The following is a 22,508-nucleotide window of genomic DNA, read 5'->3' as shown; positions in this document are numbered from 1 at the left end:
TATGTGGAATGATTCCCCTCCCCACACTGTTCTGGAGGCTCTCCTGATTCCCCCAAATGAGTTTGTGGTGTGGGGTTTGAGAAGGGGGAAAGCCCAACTGTAATAGTGGAAGTCATTGTGGGCTAGCTAGTGGGAGTTGTTAGCTGAATCTGCCCCATACTGACACAAACTTAAAAAAAGAAAAAAAAAAGTGTGAATATTGTACCTCACAATGTCAAAAGGCTGAGACAGATAGTGGGCTGTGTCCTGGACTAGTCTAATTTAGAACAAACCTCTGAATTTCGCATCAAAGAGGGAATTACCTTTCTCTAGAGCAAATGAATTGATGTCATCATTTGGCTTAGCTGAAGTACTGCAGCCTTAGTTTATGAGGCTTTAATTCAGGCCCAAAGGAAACATTAATGCCACATTCATGTAAGGAAATTGTCCTCTGGATCTTCTGGAAACAGCTATGGGCCCACCCGGATGAAGTATCCCATACACACATCAAGATACACTGTTAAACCCATTCATGCCTAGAGTGTAGGCATTAGTCCCTGTCTGACTATAGGACAAATTCCAAAAGAAAAAAAGAATATTAACCCAAAGGAAGTCTGATGTTGACCATACTGTGCACTGGTAAACAAGCAGAGTTCTTTGCTTGTTTCTCTCAAAATGCCACAAATTTAGCTGATCTGAGTTGGCAGCCTGATGCCTTCACTACATTATAGTGCTCTTTGTAAAGAATGTCTGGTTGCCCTCCCCTTGGCTTGCCTCTTAAGAGCAAAATCTTCTGCCAACCATCTTAACCATCTGCCACTGTGAGTGTCTTTGGAGGAAGATGTAGGATATGATGAGAATGAATGAATAAATAATAAAATGAATATAAACACTGGCATACTGTGTAACTTAAAGAAGAAGAAAACTCCAATGAAATTGACTATCATAGTCTTTCATTTCCAGTCCTTTAGTATATGAAGAAATGCAGGGTCTAGAAACTGGCAGTGCTTTTTCAATAGGAGCTGAAATGGCACTTCACAAAAATAAAGCATATTAGAAAATCAACAGAAAAGAAGACCAGGAAGTAAAACCTACTTTCAGTTTTTTAATCCGTAGCTCAATGGTTTGTATATCCGTGCTGAGATCAAGGCAACACAGTTGTTCCAACTCTTCTTCAGTTTCTCCAAGCCAAACCCAGATGCTGTTTAGGTCAGAACGAAATTGCTGCCATTGCTGAAGATTCTGTTTCATCCTCAGTTCTTTACTTAAGGCCTGGGCCTGGATTAACTCCCACCGATCAATCACACCTAAAGGGAAAAAGATCTCTCTGTAAGAGCAACTTCCTTCCTGACTCCCCCCCCCCGCCGCCCCCAATATTCCATCACACGTTAGCATGATCAAGAAACAGAATCTAGGGTGAAGGTGTGCAGACAAAGGCAAGTTAAATTCTGGGGTGACCAGGGACCCTTAGGTTCCATACCAATAGTAACTCCTGAGGACACTCATGTAAGTGAATGCCTGCCATCCAGTCTTAGAATGAAAAGTAATGCACAGAACTTGGGGATTCCCTGGACCAGATACCACTGACAGGGGCATCATGGGGGAAGGAATGTGTACAGAGCTCACAGAAGAGACATTCAGAGTCCCTTCTAGTTAAGGCTGAGCAAGGTTCTAGTGGTACTGATGGTACAGAAGTTTTCTGAAAGCCTAACTTTGGCCTAACTTAGTTGCTGTGTGTTTTGAAATCCTCATGGCTATTTATTTTCTCCCTAGATTTAATAATCTGAGGGCAGGAAGCAGGAATGCCAGCTTGGCCCCACAACCCTGGGTGCCTGGGGCCGTGGGTTCCATGTAGTGCGCATGGCCCTGGCACTGAAATTTGTGAGTGCCCGGCCCCTTCATGAGGAATTTTTTGGGTGCCCGGACACCCGGGGAGTTGGCACCTATGGAAGGAAGCATTTCCCTCACTCTGAAATTGCTTCAGAAATATGGCACACATCGATACATACTGCATCCATTATAGTGGACATTTTGCTGGGAAACATATAGATTCTGTACAGTGGTGCCTCGCAAGACAAAATTAATCCATTCTGCGAGTCTCTTCTTCTAGCGGTTTTTTCGTCTTGCGAAGCAAGCCCATTGACGGCTTAGCGGATTAGCGCTATTAGCGGCTTTTAGCGGCTTAGCGGATCAGCTGATAAGCGGCTTAGCAGCTTAGAAAAAGGGGGGGAGGAAAAAAACCCCACAGGAACTCGCAAGACATTTTCGTCTTGCAAAGCAAGCCCATAGGGAAATTCGTTTTGCGAAGCGCCTCCAAAACGGAAAACCCTTTCGTCTAGCGGGTTTTCCGTCTTGCGAGGCGTTCGTCTTGCGGGGCACCACTGTATTTATTCTGTACTCTGTTAATTGGTAAAGTAATAGCCCAAACAAGACAATTCTCACAGAAGAAGTTGTGCCGTTTAATTTACCACAGCATCCAAAAACTGCACTAATCATTATCATGACATGCTAAATTAACTAATGAAAGGGATGAATACTATGCTGTTTTCATTAAGGGCTATAACGAAGCTTCAAACAAGCAAATTAGTCTGAGAATTTCCCACCAGATTCAATTAACTGTGACACTCACTCCCCTGGCTCCATCATTACAAAAAGTTCCAGATTCCAAGGCAAAATCTTAAAACAAAAACAAAAACCCATTTCTAATTTCAGTTTGAGATGCATGCTCATTTTTAATTGCATGATTGCTGTGACAGAAATCGATACAGCCTTCCTCTCATCTTGGTGACTAGACCTCCATTAGCACTTCAAGCCTTATATTGGATCAGTCTATGTCAATTTGTATTAAATATGGAGCTTTGATCTCTTCATCCATAACCTAAACACCACATCCCCAATAAGCATTACAGCAAGCCTGCAACTTATGTGGGGGTTACATTGATGCCTAAAGTGATAATTATGTATAGTCAAAACCGGTGCTTTTTTTCTCTGGCGGTACTCAAGGGCACACAGTACTGGCACCTTTTCTTCTAGAAGAAAGGAATTTACTGTAATAACTTCATGCTGAGTACCAGGACCTATTTTTTTAGAAGAAAACCACTGGGATTCAAAACCCATTGGAGTTGAATGGCTGGTGGGATTGCCCAAGTCATTGTCCTCAGAACCCTGCCCCCTTTCTGCCCATTACTTGTTTGTTTGTTTTGCCATGCACATGAAGCTGAAGGTGCACAAGTAAAATGTGTGTAAGTTGCAGGCTTACTGTATTCCAGTTTGTTCACAAATTCAGTTAGCTCACTTCCATCCATTGCCTCAGCATAAGCCAAGATGGAAGCAGCACCAAGATTCTGAGATATACTATTAAAAAATAATAATCTGTAACAACATTTAACATTTGCTGGGAACATATATTAACTAGGTGCCATACAGGAAAAACAGCAGTGCAAGCTCATGTACGTTACTCACAGAAAGCCTCACTGACCTCAATGGGACTTACTCCCTAGCTAAGTGTGCATAGAGGCGTCTATCCTAAGAGCTTCAAGGAAAATACTTCATTAAAACTAGAGCTAAGAAAACTCAGGCACTTCCAAATTCTTATAAAGACCCATAAAGTCATTTTGTACAATTCATTAAATTTAAAATAGTGTGTCACCCTGATACAAGTCTTAAAATAAAATCATTAGGAAATTATTCACATCAGCCTCTTGAATCTCTCTCGCTCAGAATGAGTGGAACAACTTAAGCCAACTTCCATAAATACTCTCTCAAGAATGGACTTAGAATTGGATAAGAGCCCCAGAAAATTGTTGTCATCCTGATGTACCAATGAGAATGTGTGTCCCATGATCAAACAGTGAACAAAAGATTCCAAAAGATTGTGCAATCCCCTGCTAATTTCTTGGTAAAGACCATTAACCAAGCTGCCACTGCAGTCTCAGTGCTGGTCCAAAATCAGATTGTAAAGAATAAAAAAAACAGCTGTCACCCAGATGTGCAAGCAGTACGATGTGCTTCCATGGTTCAATGCTGTATGTCATTATCACTTGTTTTCCTCACATTGCAAGTTCAGTTCTGAATATTACTTACCGGCTGTTTGTGTCTCCGTGCTGTTCAGGTTAATAAATCCAGACAGCTTTTCCTCTTCCTCTTTCAGTTTGTGCTCAAGTCTTCTTACTGAATCTATGCTCCCACTGCATTCGCCCAGAAGCTTCATCTGTTCGAAAAAGAGAGGAATCACTTCTCATTATTCATGACCATGCTGGAGAAACAACAGAACTAAGAGCAAAATCCTAGGAAGTAAGTCCCACCGAGTTCAGTGGGGCTTACAGTCAGGTAAGTATACATGGGATTACAACTTAAGATTCTAACTACAAAACAATTTGCATCCTAGTTCTTAATACAAGTCATTCCATGATGTGATAGATAGAACTCTGTCTTAATGGTTTGAAAACTTTGTATGACTATCCCCTTGTTTTTAATGGCAATTAAACACAAGAAGGAGAGAGATTATGGGTTAACAGAAATGTTTTTGCTATTGCTGAAATTTCAGATATTTAACTAAGAAACTAATGCAGAGTATAAAGAAGAAGGAGCTAAAACTGAGATCACAGTTTGATTTTAACAGGCACTTCAGTAATCACTGTTAATGTTTTCTTTAGTGAGATGTGAGTTGCTGCTGGGCAAGCACTAAATCTATAGTAATTCACCAGATTGGGATCTAAAAAAAACCTTGGACAAAACCCCACTTAAGATGTACATCCAGTGCAATTTTTAAAAAAGTTTTTCCACTTAACAGCATTGCAAAGGGTTGGACTAGATGGCTCTCATGGTCTCTTCCAACACTACAATTCTAGGATTCTATGCATCACAAACTGTTTTTGAGAGATCAGTTTCAAAAGAGGTTTTCTGTTGTGACATGGTGGTGGTGGTGGCAGCAGCTGTCCAAGAGTCCCCTGCACAAGCAGAACTAGTTGCATGGCTCACTATATCCTTGCCCACCTGTCCAGATCACAGTTCACCATATCACACAAATCTTCAAAATGTTGGTGTGTGTGATTTATTAAGTTATTGTTTTTTTCATAAGTTACCAGTTCTATTATTCCCTGCCTGTGTCTGCTTTCCATTGCAGCTCCTGACTGCTGGAATGCTCTTCCTCCTGTCATTTTGGCGTTCAAGAAATCTGAGGATGAATCTCTTCACTCCCAGCTCCTTTCCCTTCCTCCCCCCCCCCCCGTATTGTCCTGTTTTTAATTATTTTTCAAGCCTTTCTTGTATGGATTTAGCTTTAGGTGCTGTATGAATAATAATAAATTTAGAAAACACTTAAAATGTGTGGCACACATGTACCCCCTCCCCAAAAAAGCAAAACCAGAAGGAAGAAAGTTTCAGGAGAACTCCACAAACAGCCCCATCATAGCACAGAATGCTGAGAGACTGAGAGGGTGTGGGGGAAACCCTGAGATAGAGAAATAGAACAGAGTGGTTGAACAGGAGGAAAGAGGAAATGTATATGGAAGAAACAACACCATCATTGTCTGGGTAGATCACGTCCTGGTTTACACTAAGAAGTTATTTTTCAGTGTCTCTAGGGAGGGAAGAAAAAGTTGCCCAATGATATCAGTGTAGAACCGAAAACATTTAATGCACCTAAACCAGGTACGAGTGAGTTCAAACTCTAAAGGCAGGAAAGAACTCCTGCCAGTTCTCTGTTTTTATTCAGTGTGAGACATTTAAGAAACAACCCTGGTAAGGAAAATTCCAAAACAAAGCAGTTCACTGTCCCTAAATTGTTAGCTTAAAGTAGCTATTCCTGGAAAAGAGTGACTTATAACAGCCCAGAAGTGTATCTCTCACACTGTGAGCCAGACTCTAGGTGATTTACTGTGTTGTCCAGAGGTATTAGATCCATATTGCAAGCTGGGCTGAAGCTGAGAGTAGCTTACAACAATTCTGCAGTGTTTTCTATTGCTTTCTCTGCCCCCCCCCCCCAAATTCAGATTGGGCTGACAAAAATCCCACAGTACAATTCATTTTTATATCTATTGCAAGTAGAAGTGATAGGCTGGCAGAGTGGTTTTCCTGTGGTGTAGCACATTGCTAATACTGCAATCCAGAGGTGGGATTACTTAAATTTACTCAGTCCAAATCAACCACTGAATTGCTAGGTAAAACCTCATGCTCCATTGACTTGCATGCACAGTGGCTGCTGTTAAGTGTAGTGTAGTGTAGTGTGTGGTGTAGTGGTTAAGAGCAGTAGACTCGTAATCTGGTGAACTGGGTTCGCTTCCCTGCTCCTCCACATGCAGCTGCTGGGTGACCTTGGGCTAGTCACACTACTCTGAAGTCTCTCAGCCCCACTCACCTCACAGAGTGTTTGTTGTGGGGAAGGAAGGGAAAGGAGAATGTTAGCAGCTTTGAGACTTCTTCGGGTAGTGATAAAGCGGGATGTCAAATCCAAACTCTCTCTAATGTGCAACAACTAAAAGGAATAATAAATTTTGCATTTGATGGAAGGAACTCTATATCTGATGCTAACTTTACCCCCCCCCCCAAACCCTCTCAGCAACTGGCTCAGGTAAGACACACACACTACGAATAGCAACAATATGAATAGCAATGAATAGCAATTCTATGTCCAGCCACCAGGAGGGCTAAGCTCACAGTACTTACATAGCCTTTGTAGCTAGAATCTAGTTCCGGCCCTGTTGGTGTTTTACTGCGGATTATGTTCTCCGTTTGCTGTATTTGGAAACGGCTGGTGTCTAAGGCCTTGTCAAGCTGTCGGATGTGTGTTTCTAAGGAACACGGTTCTCCTGTAGAAAATATAGACAGATAGATGTTACCAAACTGAAATGTCTCAGTGAGTAGGAGAAAACACTGAAGGTGGTGCTAACTAGGTTTGAAAGCATGACAAAGAGTTAATTACAATAGCATGCAGGTGACAATTAGATTTGTAACTATTATACAAACATATCTGCAACTATGTTGGTTAGTGTGTGTACTGAGAAATGAATAATTTTTAAGCAGGACATATCAGGAAAATTCAATTCCCCAAAACAATTCTAGAAGACTAAGCACTCTGCACTCGTTTCATTGTATCCTCAGACATTTTGCAGTACTGTACAGTGGTACTTCATGTTACATAACATCCAGGTTACGGAATCTTTGGGTTATGGCCGCACCGCTCGTGCATGCACAGAAGCGCTCTATCATGCCGCATGGATTTTTTGGTGTGTGCATGGCACCCTGAAACGAATTAAATCCGTAACCAGAGGTACCACTGTATTTGTGCTAAGCAGGCAACTGGTAAGAGCCTAGAAACTGCTGCACTCCCCACACACCCTGTATAAATGCTGGGGAATTTTATAGTCTCAGCATGCACATACACATTTACTTGAAAGTAAGTCCCTCTGATGCGGGTGGCACTGTGGGTTAAACCACAGAGCCTAGGGCTTGCCGATCAGAAGGTCGGGGGTTCGAATCCCCGCGACGGGGTGAGCTCCCGTTGCTCGGTCCCTGCTCCTGCCAACCTAGGAGTTCGAAGGCACGTCAAAGTGCAAGTAGATAAATAGGTACCGCATTTCCATGCACTGCTCTGGTTCGCCAGAAGCGGCTTAGTCATGCTGGCCACATGACCCGGAAACTGTACGCCAGTTCCCTCGACCAATAAAGCGAGATGAGCGCTGCAACCCCAGAGTCCACGACTGGACGTAATGGTCAGGGGTGCCTTTACCTTTACCTAAGTCCCTCTGAATTCAAAAGGGCTAACTTTTGGGTAGATGTGTATAGCGTTGTACAAACAAATAAAGTTTTCCTAGATTTTCCTGAAAACTTGAAAATATTTGTAATGCTCTGAGCATTACTGCTAATTTTCTGGTATGGCAAGAAGGCATTATGCTAAAACTCATGGAAATCTGGAAGAACATGGCCTTGATCAGTAAATTAAACTGTAAAGCAGTGAAGTGACCATAGGACAAATCTTTTGCTATGGAAAATGACTTAAAGACTTCTCCATTAAAGCCATTTCAGGGTGCCTTATTTCTTCTTCAGAAATATTGGACAATAGCCTTTATCTTAATAATATTGTGATATTTCAAACTGTGCAAGAGGGTTAGAGAATATAGAATCAGAAAGGGAGATGTTATCCTATTTTCACATCCTCTTCTCCCAACCCTCCCAAGCTGATTCATTCTGGGGGGCGGGGGTGGAATGTTAGTGATAATGTACTTCAGATTTGTTTAAGGAAGATGTAAGACAGAGGCTCTGGCTTTTGAGAAGTGTGTTATCCTAAATATCCTTTTACTCTCTTAAAACACTGTGATTCTATGATTTCTATCTCCCACCTCTCCCCAGGAAGCACAAGTTACATAGATGACCTATTTCCCCCTCAATTCATAGGCTATGCAACAGGAATATTAATACTATTATTTTAAGCAGAATACTAAATATATAAGCAAATATCCTTATTTTCTATCAACATGCTGGCACTGATGTGTGAAGAAGAGTGGCTGGGATAAGTAGTGACTAAGAAAGCAGATATGGCTAGTAAGAAGGCAGTGTTATTGGTGGTTTAGGTCTGGCAATCTTTATGATATCTGTTGCCTACCATAGACATTTCTAAGAGCATTTTCAGTAAGTTTTATATAGGCCTCAGGGTTCCCAGGGATCACTTTATCTGGAAAAATAAAACACAACCCAAAATGACTGCTTATCAACAATTATTTCAGTCTCCTTTGCGTCAGGCACTGAATCTCCCAAAAGGAGAGTAAACCACCAGTTCTACTGCTTTTGAGACATTAACTGAAATTAATCTTTGTGTATTCTCCAAAAATGGTTCAAGGATCCAAATGAAACAGGCAACAAGGAGAAACCCAAATGTGCAATTACATGATGAGAGACCAGAACTGTGTATTTCAGTAGGACCAAACATGCAACCCCCATCTTGTTGTACTTCTGATAATGAAGCCTCATGAACAGAAGTGTATTCTGTGACTTTAATCTGTTTTTATTTATTTATTTTAACCCTGGGACCTACTGGTGAACAACATCTGGGAACAGTGTGCTTGCTGGGTAAGCTAGGCTTTTAGTCTGTCCTTGCAGGGATGTCCTTGTAATTCCCAGCTAAATCTTAGTTTTTGTATTCTTAGGCGTATGTATTTCAAAGAAACAAGCATAACTGAATACACATGCTTCCTGTTTGACATGGAAACCAGTGTTTTGTAACTATGTATTGGACCAGGACACAAAAATATAAACCAGGCTTAGGTTTGTGGCAGATGTGCATGTTATGCTCACTTTTGGGAGTCTCATTAAATTCCATAGTACTATGGAAACACTCACAGGATCAAGTTGACGCCATCCTTTTACCTCTGCTGCACTGTCCCACAGAAACTGTCTTATTAAAATATTCTGCATGATTGTTATTTTCTAGGACCAGCATGGTGACACAGCTAAGCATGTTTAACCCATGAGTCTTAAGAGTCATAGAATCATAGAGTTGGAAGAGACCACAAGGGCCATCGAGTCCAACCCCCTGCCAAGCAGGAAACACCATCAGAGCACTCCTGGTTGTCAAGCCTCTGCTTAAAGACCTCCAAAGAAGGAGACTCCACCACACTCCTTGGCAGCAAATTCCACTGTTGAACAGCTCTTACTGTCAAGAAGTTCTTCCTAATGTTTAGGTGGAATCTTCTTTCTTGTAGTTTGGATCCATTGCTCCGTGTCTGCTTCTCTGGAGCAGCAGAAAACAACCTTTCTCCCTCCTCTATGTGACATCCTTTTATATATTTGAACATGGCTATCATATCACCCCTTAACCTCCTCTTCTCCAGGCTAAACATGCCCAGCTCCCTTAGCTCCCTTAGCCGTTCCTCATAAGGCATCGTTTCCAGGCCTTTGACCATTTTGGTTGCCCTCCTCTGGACACGTTCCAGTTTGTCAGTGTCCTTCTTGAACTGTGGTGCCCACAACTGGACACAGAGTCAAAACGGCACTGCTAAATTTCCACTGATGTCAACTCCTGCCTTACCTAAACAAGGGGTGTGCCTGATCCTTTTTGAACATGGCACCCATGAGTTTGACACCACAGACTTTTAGCTGTGTGCTAGGCAAGGCAGTGTGAGGTTGTTTTTCACACATCATTGTGGTGGCTTGGAATACAGCAGCTGGCATTGCAGAAGCATTCCCTTTACTAGTTCAACACATGGGGGCTAATTAAAAACAAAATTCATCAAAGTTCATGAGACTAGGCCCTGAACCACAATGACTTCAAGCCCAGATATTAACTAAACTCAAAGTTTTCCAGGAAAATTTGCCTTCTGTGACTGCTATGACTAATAGGGTAGCGCCAGCTAATCTATTCTGTCTGAAAAAATCTCTTCCAGTTCCTTCTCTGACAGTCTATGAAAATTTCCTAAAAAGCAACCATATGTCAGAGCTGTTCATGTAACCGGCAACTTTATGCCAAGAACTAGGCCAATAAAGGTCAGCTGACTTAGAAATGTCCCTGCAGAGCTGTATGAAGGGATTAGAGATGGGTGAGTGATTATACCTGCTAGGCTTGCTGCTCCTCTGAGATAAAACTCTTTGTCTTCTTGTCCCTCCACTTCTTCAGAATGCAGCGCTCTCGAAACGGCCGTCTCCAGGTCCCGGCTCAGGTCATAGTCATGATCCCATTCCAAGGGGATGGAATCTACACTAGCAGGAGTGTCACGTCCTGACCTTTCACTTCGGAGAGGCTGGGGAAGAGACAGTGAGAGGTTGGAGGAAGGGTGTGGGGAGAGGACACTGTCTGCAGATTTGTCATGCCAGTGTATGTCAGAAAGATCTCCCGATTCATCCAGATCCACTTCGCGATCAGAGAGGTCATGCTCATCATCTGTGAGCTAGAAGGAAACATTAAAGAGTCAATTAATAGTCTTCTCAATGGATCAGTGCTAGCTCTAGCTAGGTCAATAAGATAAAAGTGTCATTGTATAACATTCAAACTCACAACATTCTCATTATGCTTCTTTTCTGGTTTTATGGGCGTGTTGTTGTTTTTAAAACTCCCATATAACACTAATAAAAAAAGCTAAAAATAAGCATGTATTGTATGTTTAGTGCTCATCTCTATGGCTGCCTATCAGGTAATGGTCTCTGTTAGATAACATCTCCTTCCAGCCTGGAAATTTACTGCAGTATCTCGGAAATGAGCCAAAATAGTCATGCATTTGGACCAGTACTAGGTCCCTTTCTTTCATCTTCTGAAAACAGCAGTCTGATTTCCAGATATTTCTTATGTACTTCTCTTTTGCATTTTCAGCCTGGAAACTTAAATGAATAATGATGCCTCTCTAGATTTAGAAGTGTACCTTTCTGCATAGAAACAAAATAATGGTCCAGTGGGATCCACTGTGCAGTCCATTATGGATTGTGTAGCTCTGATCTTGCAAATTTCATGCTTATGCATTCACAAAGCTTTAAATTTACCATACTGAATGTCCTACCTCTGTAAGGCTTTCAACAATTGCTTATGGTGAAAAAAAAAACTTACCGGGAGGCGGATTAGTTTTTTATGATACCGTTCAACTCGGCCAAAGACCTCCTGGCAGTATCGCCGAAGCTCATCAAGCTCTTCTTCAATGACAGCTGCATCCAGAGGCTCACTTTTTTCTATCAGCTGCTCACCCTGGGCAATGATCTGTTCAATTTTGCTGTTGTTCAATGATATCTCCTGCTGAAAGGCCTGCATAGCATAGTTATAATTAAATTTTAAGGGGTGTGTGTGAAATGTTTCTAGTAAACATATTAATTAAAAGATCATTATAACACCTGTTATTTAAATACAGATATTTCAAGACAGTTAAGATAACCATTAAATTAGTTCATTTACTGAAAATGTTGTATCTATAAAACATTTATATTATGGAGAGTACAGTGGTGCCTCGCAAGACGAAAAGAATCCGTTCCGCGATTCTCTTCGTCTAGCGGTTTTTTCGTCTTGCGAAGCAAGCCCATTGATGGTTTAGCGGATTAGCGCTATTAGCGGCTTTTAGCGGCTTATCAGCTTAGCGGATAAGCAGATAAGCGGCTTAGCAGCTTAGAAAAAGGGGGGGAGGAAAAAAAAGCCGGAAAAACTCGCAAGACATTTTGTCTTGCGAAGCAAGCCCATAGGGAAATTCGTTTTGCGAAGCGCCTCCAAAACGGAAAACCCTTTCGTCTAGCGGGTTTTTTGTCTTGCGAGGCATTCGTCTTGCGGGGCACCACTGTATCTAGATCAGTCTTCTGTAACCTAGTGCTCTCCAACTCCCATCAGCCTCCGCCAACACTGGCTAGGAATAATGGAAGTGGTAATTCCAAACATCTGGGGAGCACCAGGTTGCTGAAGCCTGGTATACAACAAGCACACAGCTGACCAGGCAGTTGATTATCCCATAGGTAAACAGAATAGAAGGAAAAACACAAAGATTCTCAAGCCATACTCTTGCATTGTCAAACCGCTTAAGAAGCCAATCAACAAAGATAATGTATATTGTATTCTATTTTATATTGTTATTATACACCACCTGGAAATAACACATAAAGATCCTGCATTCCTAATCTGTTATGTTAGTTGGTGACAATTTCACTTTATTTAAGTTCTTTCAGACTCAGGTGCATACCAAGGTTTTAAAATATTTAAAGAGTTATCAGTATAAACAAAATATATGTGTTTTTTGAGGCACCATCTACAACACAGTTGTTCAGTCATGGTGCCTTCAGCAATAGCCCAAATGATATAATTTGTGGGCAAGTTCAGACAGAAGACTGATGTGATCCTATCTACTGTCAGGAGTCTATATTCAGTCCTTTCACCACACAGACCTGATTCCTGGAACAAAAGTATCCTTAGTTGTTTTACACTGCAGAGCTAATGCAAAATAGGCACACAGGTGGAAAGTCAACTTGACTTCAAAACAAAACAAAACATGCCACTAGTATCACAGGAACCTAGACATTTGGCAGAAGACCTGAATCCAGGAACTCCTGAGTATGGGGAACCACAACTGCCACCAAGAGAAGCAATGACGATGGACCCTTAATCGTTGCTCCATCTACTGTTTCCCACTGTGACGTGGAAGGGAAGGGCTGTGGCTCAGTGGCAGAACACATACTTCACAAAAGGTCCAGATTCAATCCCCAGAATCTCTGTGTAGGGATGGGAATATTCACTGTCTGAAAGCCTTCAGAGCTGTTGCCAGTCTGTGTGGATAATACTGCACTAGATGGACAAATAGCCTGATTCAGCTTCCATCTAATAATAATACCATCTAATAATACCATCTTAATAATAATAATAATAATAATAATAATAATAATAATAATAATAATAGCAGCTTCCATCTAAGAATCTTTAGTTAGGACAAATCTTTAGTTAGGACAAAACCAAAATGTCCCCTCAGCTCAAAAATGTTCACTTGTACAAAGGGACCTTCTCCTCTCTATTCCCTTGTGTGCTCCTTGTCCCCTCCCCATATCTGCCGTGGAGGGTTGAGGGTAAATCCAGTACAGATTAAGGGAGCACGCTGGGAAAGTAGTGCTCTTGGGCAAGTGGAAATCCTTGCACTGATGAAAGGCTTACTTGGTGCTACTTTAGATACAACCCAGTGACTTGTGCTGGGCATTTCTCCATCTCTTCTCTAAATATGGGTAAAGAAAAGCAACTCGTGAACAAACAATTAAACTTTCAGATGTCATCTGTTTGCTTTCGCTTGCCAGAACTGATTTACTTGGTGTGGGCTGAGAATCCCACTTAGTGCTTTCCTTTCCATTTTCATGTTTATGAAACTTGCTCCGAATAAACCTTTTAAATAATGTGTAAAGTGCTTATTGGGTTTTTTTTTGTTTTGTTTTGTTCCTGTGTGCCTATAGGTTGCATTTCTATACCTTGAGCTGCTTTATCTTGGCCTGAACATCACACTCTGAGAAATGTTCAATGTTGGTTAACTGTAGATCCATCTCTGTAAGCCATACTAGAATGCTGTCGCGTGCCGTCTCAAACTCCTCACGCTGACCAATGAAATGCTAAAAAAGGAAATAAACCTAATTTAAATGCTTATAGCCTTCAACTTTATCAAACATAACTTAAACAGAACCACCACAACTACCACATCAATTGATAAAGCTGCAATGTTCTCAACAGCAACTCCCCCCTTCCCCTGATCCCAAAATATACCACCATAAGGAATGAACTACGAATGGAGAAATACTTTAAGCCTGCGGAGGATGGAGGTCACTCGCTTTTGTAAATTGTCCCATCTCTGGTTTCCTTCATGGACCATCTGCTTGAGGCTGCAAGCAGAGTCAGTGCGGTTCTCTCGGGCCAAGCGGCGGTACTGCTTGTTAATCAGTTCCAGCTGAGTCAGGCTTTCATGAACTTGTCGCTGAAAAGCCTACAAGAATAGCAGCAACAAAAGAGCCTATTAGAGCACTGGCCTCTGTAAATCATGGTTTGTATTTTCCTTGTCCTTGACCTTGGCAACAGTACCACAGAAGAGAAGAGATCTTTGTAGATGGAAATTACTATCAAGGATATTACATGCATGTATGAAGGGGTAATTTAAGAAGTGACTTTTGATTGGTGCTACAATATTCTACTAAGAATAAATCAATTCAGTTTTCCCTTAAGTGACTCCAGAGCTACACAACACATGTGATACTGGGATGTCACTGGATGAGACCAAAAGCACATCTAGTGCTGCATCCTGTTTTCACAGTGGCCAATAAGATGCCTATGGGAAGCCCGCAAGCAGGACCGAAGTACAACATCAGTCTCTCCATTTGTGAGTCTCATATGATCAAAACCTTTTTCGTTATGGGAATTCAAGGACTTAGGATGTTGGGCAGTAATCATTTGTGATCCTACAAAACATCCTCTTGGAAAACAAAGTAGATGGTGTGTGTGTGTGAATGTGTGTGTTTGGGTGTGCTAAATCAACATTGGGAGTGGGAATGAATTTTCCATTACAACAAATTGGCTAAAGATCCTAGTCATAATTTTTCCATTGTCCTGTAGCTTGGTGTTTTTCCTTGAGTTATTAAAAGTTTTGAAGCAGCAAAAGTCCCCACAGGATTCTTCCCATAAATTAACAACTCAGGTTAAATGTCAATACGTGGAAAGTAAAAACGTGGATAGGTAAGAAAGAACGAAGAGAAAAGAAGAGAAGAGAGTTTTCAAATGCAATGGAAATGGTAATCAGAGGAACAAAACATGTGTTAAGATCAGCAAAGTATCTCTCTTGCAGAAACAAAATGCACCTGTCTCTAAATGTATCACAAATACATTTTATAACAGGCAGCCCTTATGTCTAGTGAATCACAGTTGCCATGTAATCTGTTAGTAACTTTTGTTCAAAGGATGGACAGCTGCACATGCTTTCAAGCTCTCAGTGCTGTATTAACAAGAACATGTTTCTAAACTGACTTTAGCAACATCGTTTACAGTGAAGTTCAAAAAATATCTTCTCAGAATTAAGTCACACAGTCACACAAATGAATTAAGTCATTTAGACTTGTTCCTAGGTGAGTGTGTTTAAGCCTGAAGCCCCAGTCACCGGTTAATGGCAATGGCATGAGTGAGAACCGTCACATCAGCTAAGCTAGAATTTTAGAATCCTCATCCTGATAATCAACCAAAAGCACCATTAAGGACATAATCAGAGAAACTCAAGACCAATCTTGATAACAATTTAGGTTCTTGGTACATACAAACTCTACAGAAAAGACCAATGTATGGTTTTTAAAAACCTTGTGGTGTGACGATTCACAAACAAAGAGAGGCTCCTGTGCCTTTAAGAAACTGTATATAGAAAGTGACATTTCAGAAAGTGATGCTGTTCCTCTTCTACACAATTGTTACAGGAATCTCACCCTCTTTTGCCTTTTGTCACCTTAAATCCTTATTCTGTGACAGAATATAGAAATAGTGAATGAAAGAAAAGTTCCAAAGCCAGCTAGAAATATTTTTGGAGCTTTTCAGTGAACAGTGAATTTTTATTCAACAGTAATTATACAATTCAGCATGTAGGAAGGGGAAAGTGATTTGAAACAGTCGGAATAAAAGGAGATGAGACAAAAATTACAGGGCACTAGCTTCAAGACGAAATCAAGCCAGTTTTAATAAGAAAGGCTAATAAAATATACTTGGTTGAGTTTCAGTGGAAATCATTAAATATATGAATCTTCAGTGAGTTAGGGGCAAAGGAAATGAGTAAGAAGAAAAGTTTGAAGAACATTTTTCTTCAGAGAAATTGATTACTCATCCTGCAAACCAAATAATGCATATGAGTGTTTGCATGATGAAGTTCTACTTGGAAGAGCCTGGCAATAGTTTGCAAATGAAATTAAAGAGAAAAGAAAGGATGGTGGGAAATTACCAAGTTTTAAAAAATTAATAACTTGCGTAAAATTGGATGGTAAGGAATGTATTGAACAGTTCTCTACACTGTACAATCAAAAAACTCATAGTGTTCACATGAAATATTTTCAGTCCCCTAAATCATGCCAATTAGCCAATTAGAGCCAGTTAGCTGCTTCCTGGTTCAGGCAAAGCTTGCTTGCATTGAAATTGGCAAACTATGGTTTGCATATGCTCACCAAACCAGATTTAAAACCTATATTTTGAAGCTGTTTTCCAATACTGGTATGAATGTTAAAGATTACCTATGGTTTGCCTGAATTAAGCAGTAACTAAAGACTCTTGAGGGCCTGAAGTAAAGACAAAATCCCATTCCTTCAAAGGATGATTTGGAAACAATGGCTGCATTCACACATGTTGCTAACTCACTATTTAGCATTCATGCATGAGCCTTGTGCCCACTCCTCTTGCCACTTTTCTCAAGGATGAGACTAGAAGGTTTTGCTTCCAATTTTCAACTGACCATGGATGCTTGTTAGGCTGGAACCATCAACTGTGGTTGGTGTTGAAATACAGTTTAGGAAAACAAGCCAGTATTAACCAGATTTGAAGCTAGCTTGCTTACTTAACCCAGAGTTAACACTAACTAGTTTGTCTGGTTTAAGACTTAAGAATTAACCACAGTGAGTTAAAAACAGAAGGGAAAACATCTTATTGCCTTCTTGTAGCTGTACTAAAGGAGAAGGGGTGGGTGGGCAGAAGAAACTGAGGCCTATAGCATTATGGAAAGAGTGAGCTTTCTTTGTCTCTAGCCAATTATTTCTCATGAGATGGCTGCAAAAGTATTAATCATTCTATATTAATAAAGAACTTCCCTATCAAGTAACATGTTCTCTGACAGGGCAAGAATACGCTCACTGCTGTAATAGGATCAAAAGGTAATATATTTCAAATGTAACAAGTCACCTCAAATTTCTTTAGTTCTTCCTTAGCAACCGTGTACAGTACGCCAGAAGAACTAGGGAAAGCAGCTGTTCTTTCAGAAATTTTTAGCCAATCTTCAAAGCGAGAATAATCATCCAGGAACTTTTGCCATAGTCTCCATGTCTCTTCAATCCTGAAGCAGAAAATGAAAAATGAGGATAGGCTGTGATTCACTTTAATGATTTTTCAACTTCTCATTTACTTCACCAGCTGCAACAGGGAAATCATACTGCAAACTTAAGCATGCCCAAGCAAACAATAGTTGTACTGAACAATAACTGGTTCTTAACCAAAGCTTGACAGTAAGTTTGATTAACAAGCAATGAAAATCGTTGGCTGAGCTGGAGCAAGACAGCTGTGGGCTGTTGATTTTTCTCTTTATACATGGCAAATTCTCATTTGGAATTCATATAAAAATTGTAAGAAGTTTATAATAAGGGTACAGTAAACCAAGTGCTGAGCAGAATAGGTCCAGAAATGCAATCTTGCTTTTACAAACTACAGCTGCTCTCTGATGATTTCTGAGCACAAAAAGAAACTTTCTCTCTGTGTTAAATTCTCTGTAGTTACCCAATGTTGAATTTAAGGGACAAAACATCCCGGAGGCTTCCTTTCACTAGCACATGAATTGGTATGTCCATCATGCAGTATAGCAAATTACTAATCATACAGGGACGCACAGCATTAAATTGTAAATCATCAATGGAAATAAAATGGTCATCGAGATAAACTTATCAATGGGTTTAAAAAACAATAACCAACACCCCAAAACATTCACTGTGATGTTGGAAACTACCTTATATAGAGATCAATCACCCATCTAGCTCAGTGTTGTCTACACTACCTGGCAATGACTTTCTGGGGTTTTAAAGAAGCGTCCTTCCCAGCCCTGAATGGATAGGCTAGAGATTGAACCTGAGATCTTTTGCATGCAAAACATATGTTTTTAGGATGTGCAGCAGTGACAGACTCTTTCAACTATATATGCACAATCAGATTGCTTGAACTATATGCACACAACTCTATGGGCCCATCTGTTGAGATCCAGCCCAAAGATTTGGGCCAAGATTCAGCAGCGGGTACTCTGCTGAATACAGAACTGACAAGGTTTCATCCATTCTAAGATATACTGAGGATCATCTGAGGACTCTCTGGGTCGAGCGCTTACTTGAGTCGCCTTTCCATTGACATAGCACAGATGTTCCGCCACCTTCGGTCCAGGTTCCGTGTGGCCTGCTGGATGGAGTCACATTCTGTTTCAGTGGCACAAGCATCACAGTCATGGAGCAGAACTTCACAAAGGTTGAGGACAGATGCAACTCCAGTGCTATGTTTCTCTATGTCCCTTTGCAGCTCCTATAGGTCAACAGATGAGCTTGTAAACATCTTAGACAAAAGAGGAGGCAAGCTTAAAAAAAATATGCAGCAGAAGCAAGCAAGGCAAACTTGGAACAGAAATGGATGAAAGCAGCCTATTTGGCAATTGATTACAAAAAAGCCATTCTGTGATGAGTGGTTATCAACTTGTCCAACAGTTTTTGACTCAGATTCTAAGTGCATGTACTGAAAAGTAAGGTCCACTGAAATAGTGACATTTAGGGAGGAGAGGGAAGCAGTCAGTCACCACACCTACCCACCTGTGTTCTTCTAAAGTAAAAGTAAAGCAAAGCCTTTTGTACTAGCTATATTAGCACAAATATTTTTGCTTAAAAAAAGAAGGGAAAAGTTATGCTGATAACATTGATATACATATTATGGATTACACAAAGTAAGCACTCATTTCTTTCAATTTAATATTGAGTATATCTAGGAGCAGTTCTTTGAACCCTGAAAATCCTCTTAAACCTCTCTGCTTAATTATGAAATAACAATCCTTATATGATCAAATGAATTGAATTTCTGAGTAACTTCTCTTTCAGGTGTCAGACAGCTTCAAAGCACCCAAAGTGCTTCCCTGCAACGACTTGATTTGAAAACTAAAATTGTCTTTGTTTAGCCTTTATCATCACTTCTCTATCATTAACCAGCTGGGAACTTATTGTGGTAAGTAATTAGCATAGTTTATACAAACCTTAAAGTCTGGAATTAAAGGGAGTTATGTTAAACTAAGTTTTACAATATTTAATATGCCAACAAAGGCAAGTAGCTTAATTTTAATCACTAGTGAACATTTTTGATCAACAAATATTGATTTTTGTTTTTCAAATCAGAGCCTAATTGATCTAGTAAATTATCTAGATAACAATTCACAAAACACTGCAAGTGTGCATCTTCTGTTAACTTCAACAGGAGTTGCCTCAGACAAGAATTACTGATGTGAACAATGGTGAGTAAAACTGGTGCCTTCTGGGTTGTATCTGCTATGCTGTGCCATATATACATCTTTCATGGTCCCATATGATCCCTGTTTGGAGGAATATGGATAAATATAACTATATTATTTTAAAATACAGGCTAATGTAAAATACAGGATGGTATGTGTTCCTCAAGGGCCAGCTTTGGCTGGAAACAATTCAACAGATAAAAAGGTTCATGTGAGATGCATGTGTGGTATACAGTACATGGTGATATCTTCAGTACGAAAAGAAATTATTAAATGGATGGATGGGTGGGTGGGTCATATGGCAACGGAATCATCCTCATAAAAGAAGTTAACCCTAAGCATGTGATTCAACAGTTTACAGTATCCCTTCTGGACTAAACTTGAACAGTACAACAATAATTCTCAGATTACTGAAAATTTCTAAATCCTGGAATTATTCTTGTGAAGCAAGAATAGCTATAACTATGGGACAAGTTTCCCAATTTACCCATTTCTCTGAACCACATCAGAGCTGGAGCAGGCTGGATCAGATATGGATCTCAAGAGAACTAATAATAAGAACGGAGAAGTGCAAAATTCTACCCAGAACCTTATCGGATCATAGCCCAATAACATTACAATTAAAGTGGAAGATTCAAGGGCTGTACAGATGGAGAATGAATGACTACCTACTTGAAAAAGAAGAAGTGATCGAAAAAGCTAAAATTACCATTAAAGACTACTTTGACTTAAACATCAACAAAGGGACAGGTATAGACACAGTATGGGATGCTAGCAAGGCTGTGTTAAGAGGCCTCCTGATACAACAAAATACCCAAAGAAAAAAGGCTAAAGAGAAAAAAAAAGAAGAATTAATCCATCAATTGAAAGAATGCGAAAAAATATGATAAAAAACCCAAATGACGATGGCTATAAGCAACAATATAAAACGCTCCAAACAGAATACTCGATATTAATAAGCCAAGAGGTGGAATGGGGAATAAAGTTAATGAAACAAAGGTCCTTCGAATCAGCAAATAAAATTGGAAAGTTTCTGGCGTGGCAACTGAGAAAAAGAAGAAAATTTAGTACCATCAATAAAATAAAAGTTGAAGAACAAGTCTTGGAAGACCCCAATGAAATAAAAAAGAACTTCCTTAAATTCTATGAGAACTTATACAAAAGAGAAGAAGAAGATTTAACGGGCATCGCAAAATATCTAGAAGAAAATAGTCCCAAAAATATATCAGAAGAGGAAAGAACCGCCTTAAATAAACCCATAAAAATAGAGGAGATCCGAGAGGCAATCAAGAGGATGAAACTGGGGAAAGCCCCAGGCCCAGACGGGTTATCTGCCAAGTATTACAAGGTCCTAGAGGAACACTTAACACCAGTACTATGTGACGTAATCAACGAGATACTAAGAGGAGGAAAAATGCCAGCATCCTGGAAAGAAGCCTATATCACGTTGATTCCGAAACCAGATTCAGACAAACTTAACATCAAGAATTATAGACCGATTTCATTACTAAATAACGACTACAAGATCTTCGCAGATATAATGGCACACAGGCTTAAAAAGTGTTTAACTAATCTCATCCATATTGACCAGGCCGGTTTCCTTCCCAACAGACAAATAAAAGATAACATTAGACATACAATAGACATCATTGAATATTTAGAATGTCATAATGAAATTCCCGCTGCTTTAATGTTCGTTGATGCCGAGAAGGCTTTCGACAATGTCTCCTGGGGTTTTCTGATAAAGTGCCTGGAAAGATCAGGGATAGATGGCATATTCCTGCAAGGAGTTAGAGCAATCTACACACAACAAAGAGCTAGATTAATTATTAACAATACCCTGACAGAACAGTTTGAAATAGCAAAAGGCACTCGACAGGGGTGCCCTCTGTCACCGCTGTTGTTTATCATGGTTTTAGAGATAATCACAAACAAGATAAGAAAAACCCCAGAGATCCGTGGCATAAAAATAGGAGCGAAAGAATATAAACTGAAAACATATGCAGACGATCTTATGCTGTCATTGGAAGAACCAAAAGAGAGCGTCGGCAAAGTGTTAAAGCTACTAGAGGAATTTGGAAAATTATCCGGATTTAAATTGAACAGAGCAAAGACTAAAATAATGACCAAAAATATGGAAGAAGAAACCAAAAACGATCTTGAAAGTCAAACTGGAATTAAAATAACTAAAAAAGTACAATACCTTGGAATCTGGTTAACTATGAAAAATATAAATCTGATTGAAAATAATTATAAGAAAACATGGAAAGAAATAATGAAGGACTTGGATACATGGAATAGAATACATCTCTCGTGGTTGGGGAGAATGGCGGCGATTAAAATGACCTTACTACCTAAATTACTCTTCCTATTTCAGAATATACCGATAATTAGAGGAACCTCAATATTCAAAGAATGGCAGAGATTACTTTCTAAATTCATTTGGCAGGGAAAGAGACCAAGAATCAGATTTAAATTGCTCACAGACCAAAGAGATAGGGGTGGCCTTGCGGTTCCAAACTTGAGGTTATATTACGAAGCTGCATGTCTTTGTTGGGTAAAAGACTGGATTGTCATCAAAAACAAAAATTTGTTAGATCTGGAGGGGTTTAATCTAAGATTCGGTTGGCATGCCTATTTATGGCAAGACAAGGGAAGGGTTCATAAAGGTTTTTCTAACCACATTTTCAGAGGGCCACTGCTGGAAGTGTGGGAAAGGAATAAAAAACTGTTGGAGCAGAAAACGCCCTGGTGGTTATCACCAATAGACATTTTAACAATTAAAAAATTAAATATAGAGGGGGAAAGATGGACATATGAAGATTTACTAACCAAAACAGAATCCGGGTG

General features: G+C 40.1%; 1 protein-coding gene across 14 annotated transcripts in view; it reads right to left on the bottom strand.

Moving 5' to 3' along the window:
- SYNE1 (spectrin repeat containing nuclear envelope protein 1) overlaps nucleotides 1–22,508 on the bottom strand; it is a 296,053-nt gene that overhangs the window by 16,142 nt on the left and 257,403 nt on the right. For 8 of the 14 annotated variants that reach the window (XM_079971452.1, XM_079971451.1, XM_079971457.1 and 5 more), the window contains 10 exons: nucleotides 18,504–18,691; nucleotides 17,318–17,468; nucleotides 14,205–14,387; nucleotides 13,882–14,019; nucleotides 11,510–11,701; nucleotides 10,526–10,859; nucleotides 8,582–8,650; nucleotides 6,646–6,788; nucleotides 4,063–4,189; nucleotides 1,075–1,286 (listed from right to left, as the gene is read on the bottom strand). In XM_079971452.1, coding sequence (XP_079827578.1) covers nucleotides 1,075–1,286; nucleotides 4,063–4,189; nucleotides 6,646–6,788; nucleotides 8,582–8,650; nucleotides 10,526–10,859; nucleotides 11,510–11,701; nucleotides 13,882–14,019; nucleotides 14,205–14,387; nucleotides 17,318–17,468; nucleotides 18,504–18,691 — 1,737 coding nt within the window. The remainder of the gene's footprint in view (nucleotides 1–1,074; nucleotides 1,287–4,062; nucleotides 4,190–6,645; nucleotides 6,789–8,581; nucleotides 8,651–10,525; nucleotides 10,860–11,509; nucleotides 11,702–13,881; nucleotides 14,020–14,204; nucleotides 14,388–17,317; nucleotides 17,469–18,503; nucleotides 18,692–22,508) is intronic. The other 6 variants (XM_079971453.1, XM_079971461.1, XM_079971462.1 and 3 more) reach the window with 2 other exon arrangements.

The sequence above is a fragment of the Podarcis cretensis genome, assembly GCF_951804945.1.
Source record: "Podarcis cretensis genome assembly, chromosome: 3".
Classification (NCBI taxonomy): Eukaryota; Metazoa; Chordata; class Lepidosauria; order Squamata; family Lacertidae; genus Podarcis; species Podarcis cretensis.
The sequence above is the reverse complement of the archived record's forward strand: the minus strand, read 5'-3'. Positions and strand labels throughout refer to the sequence as shown.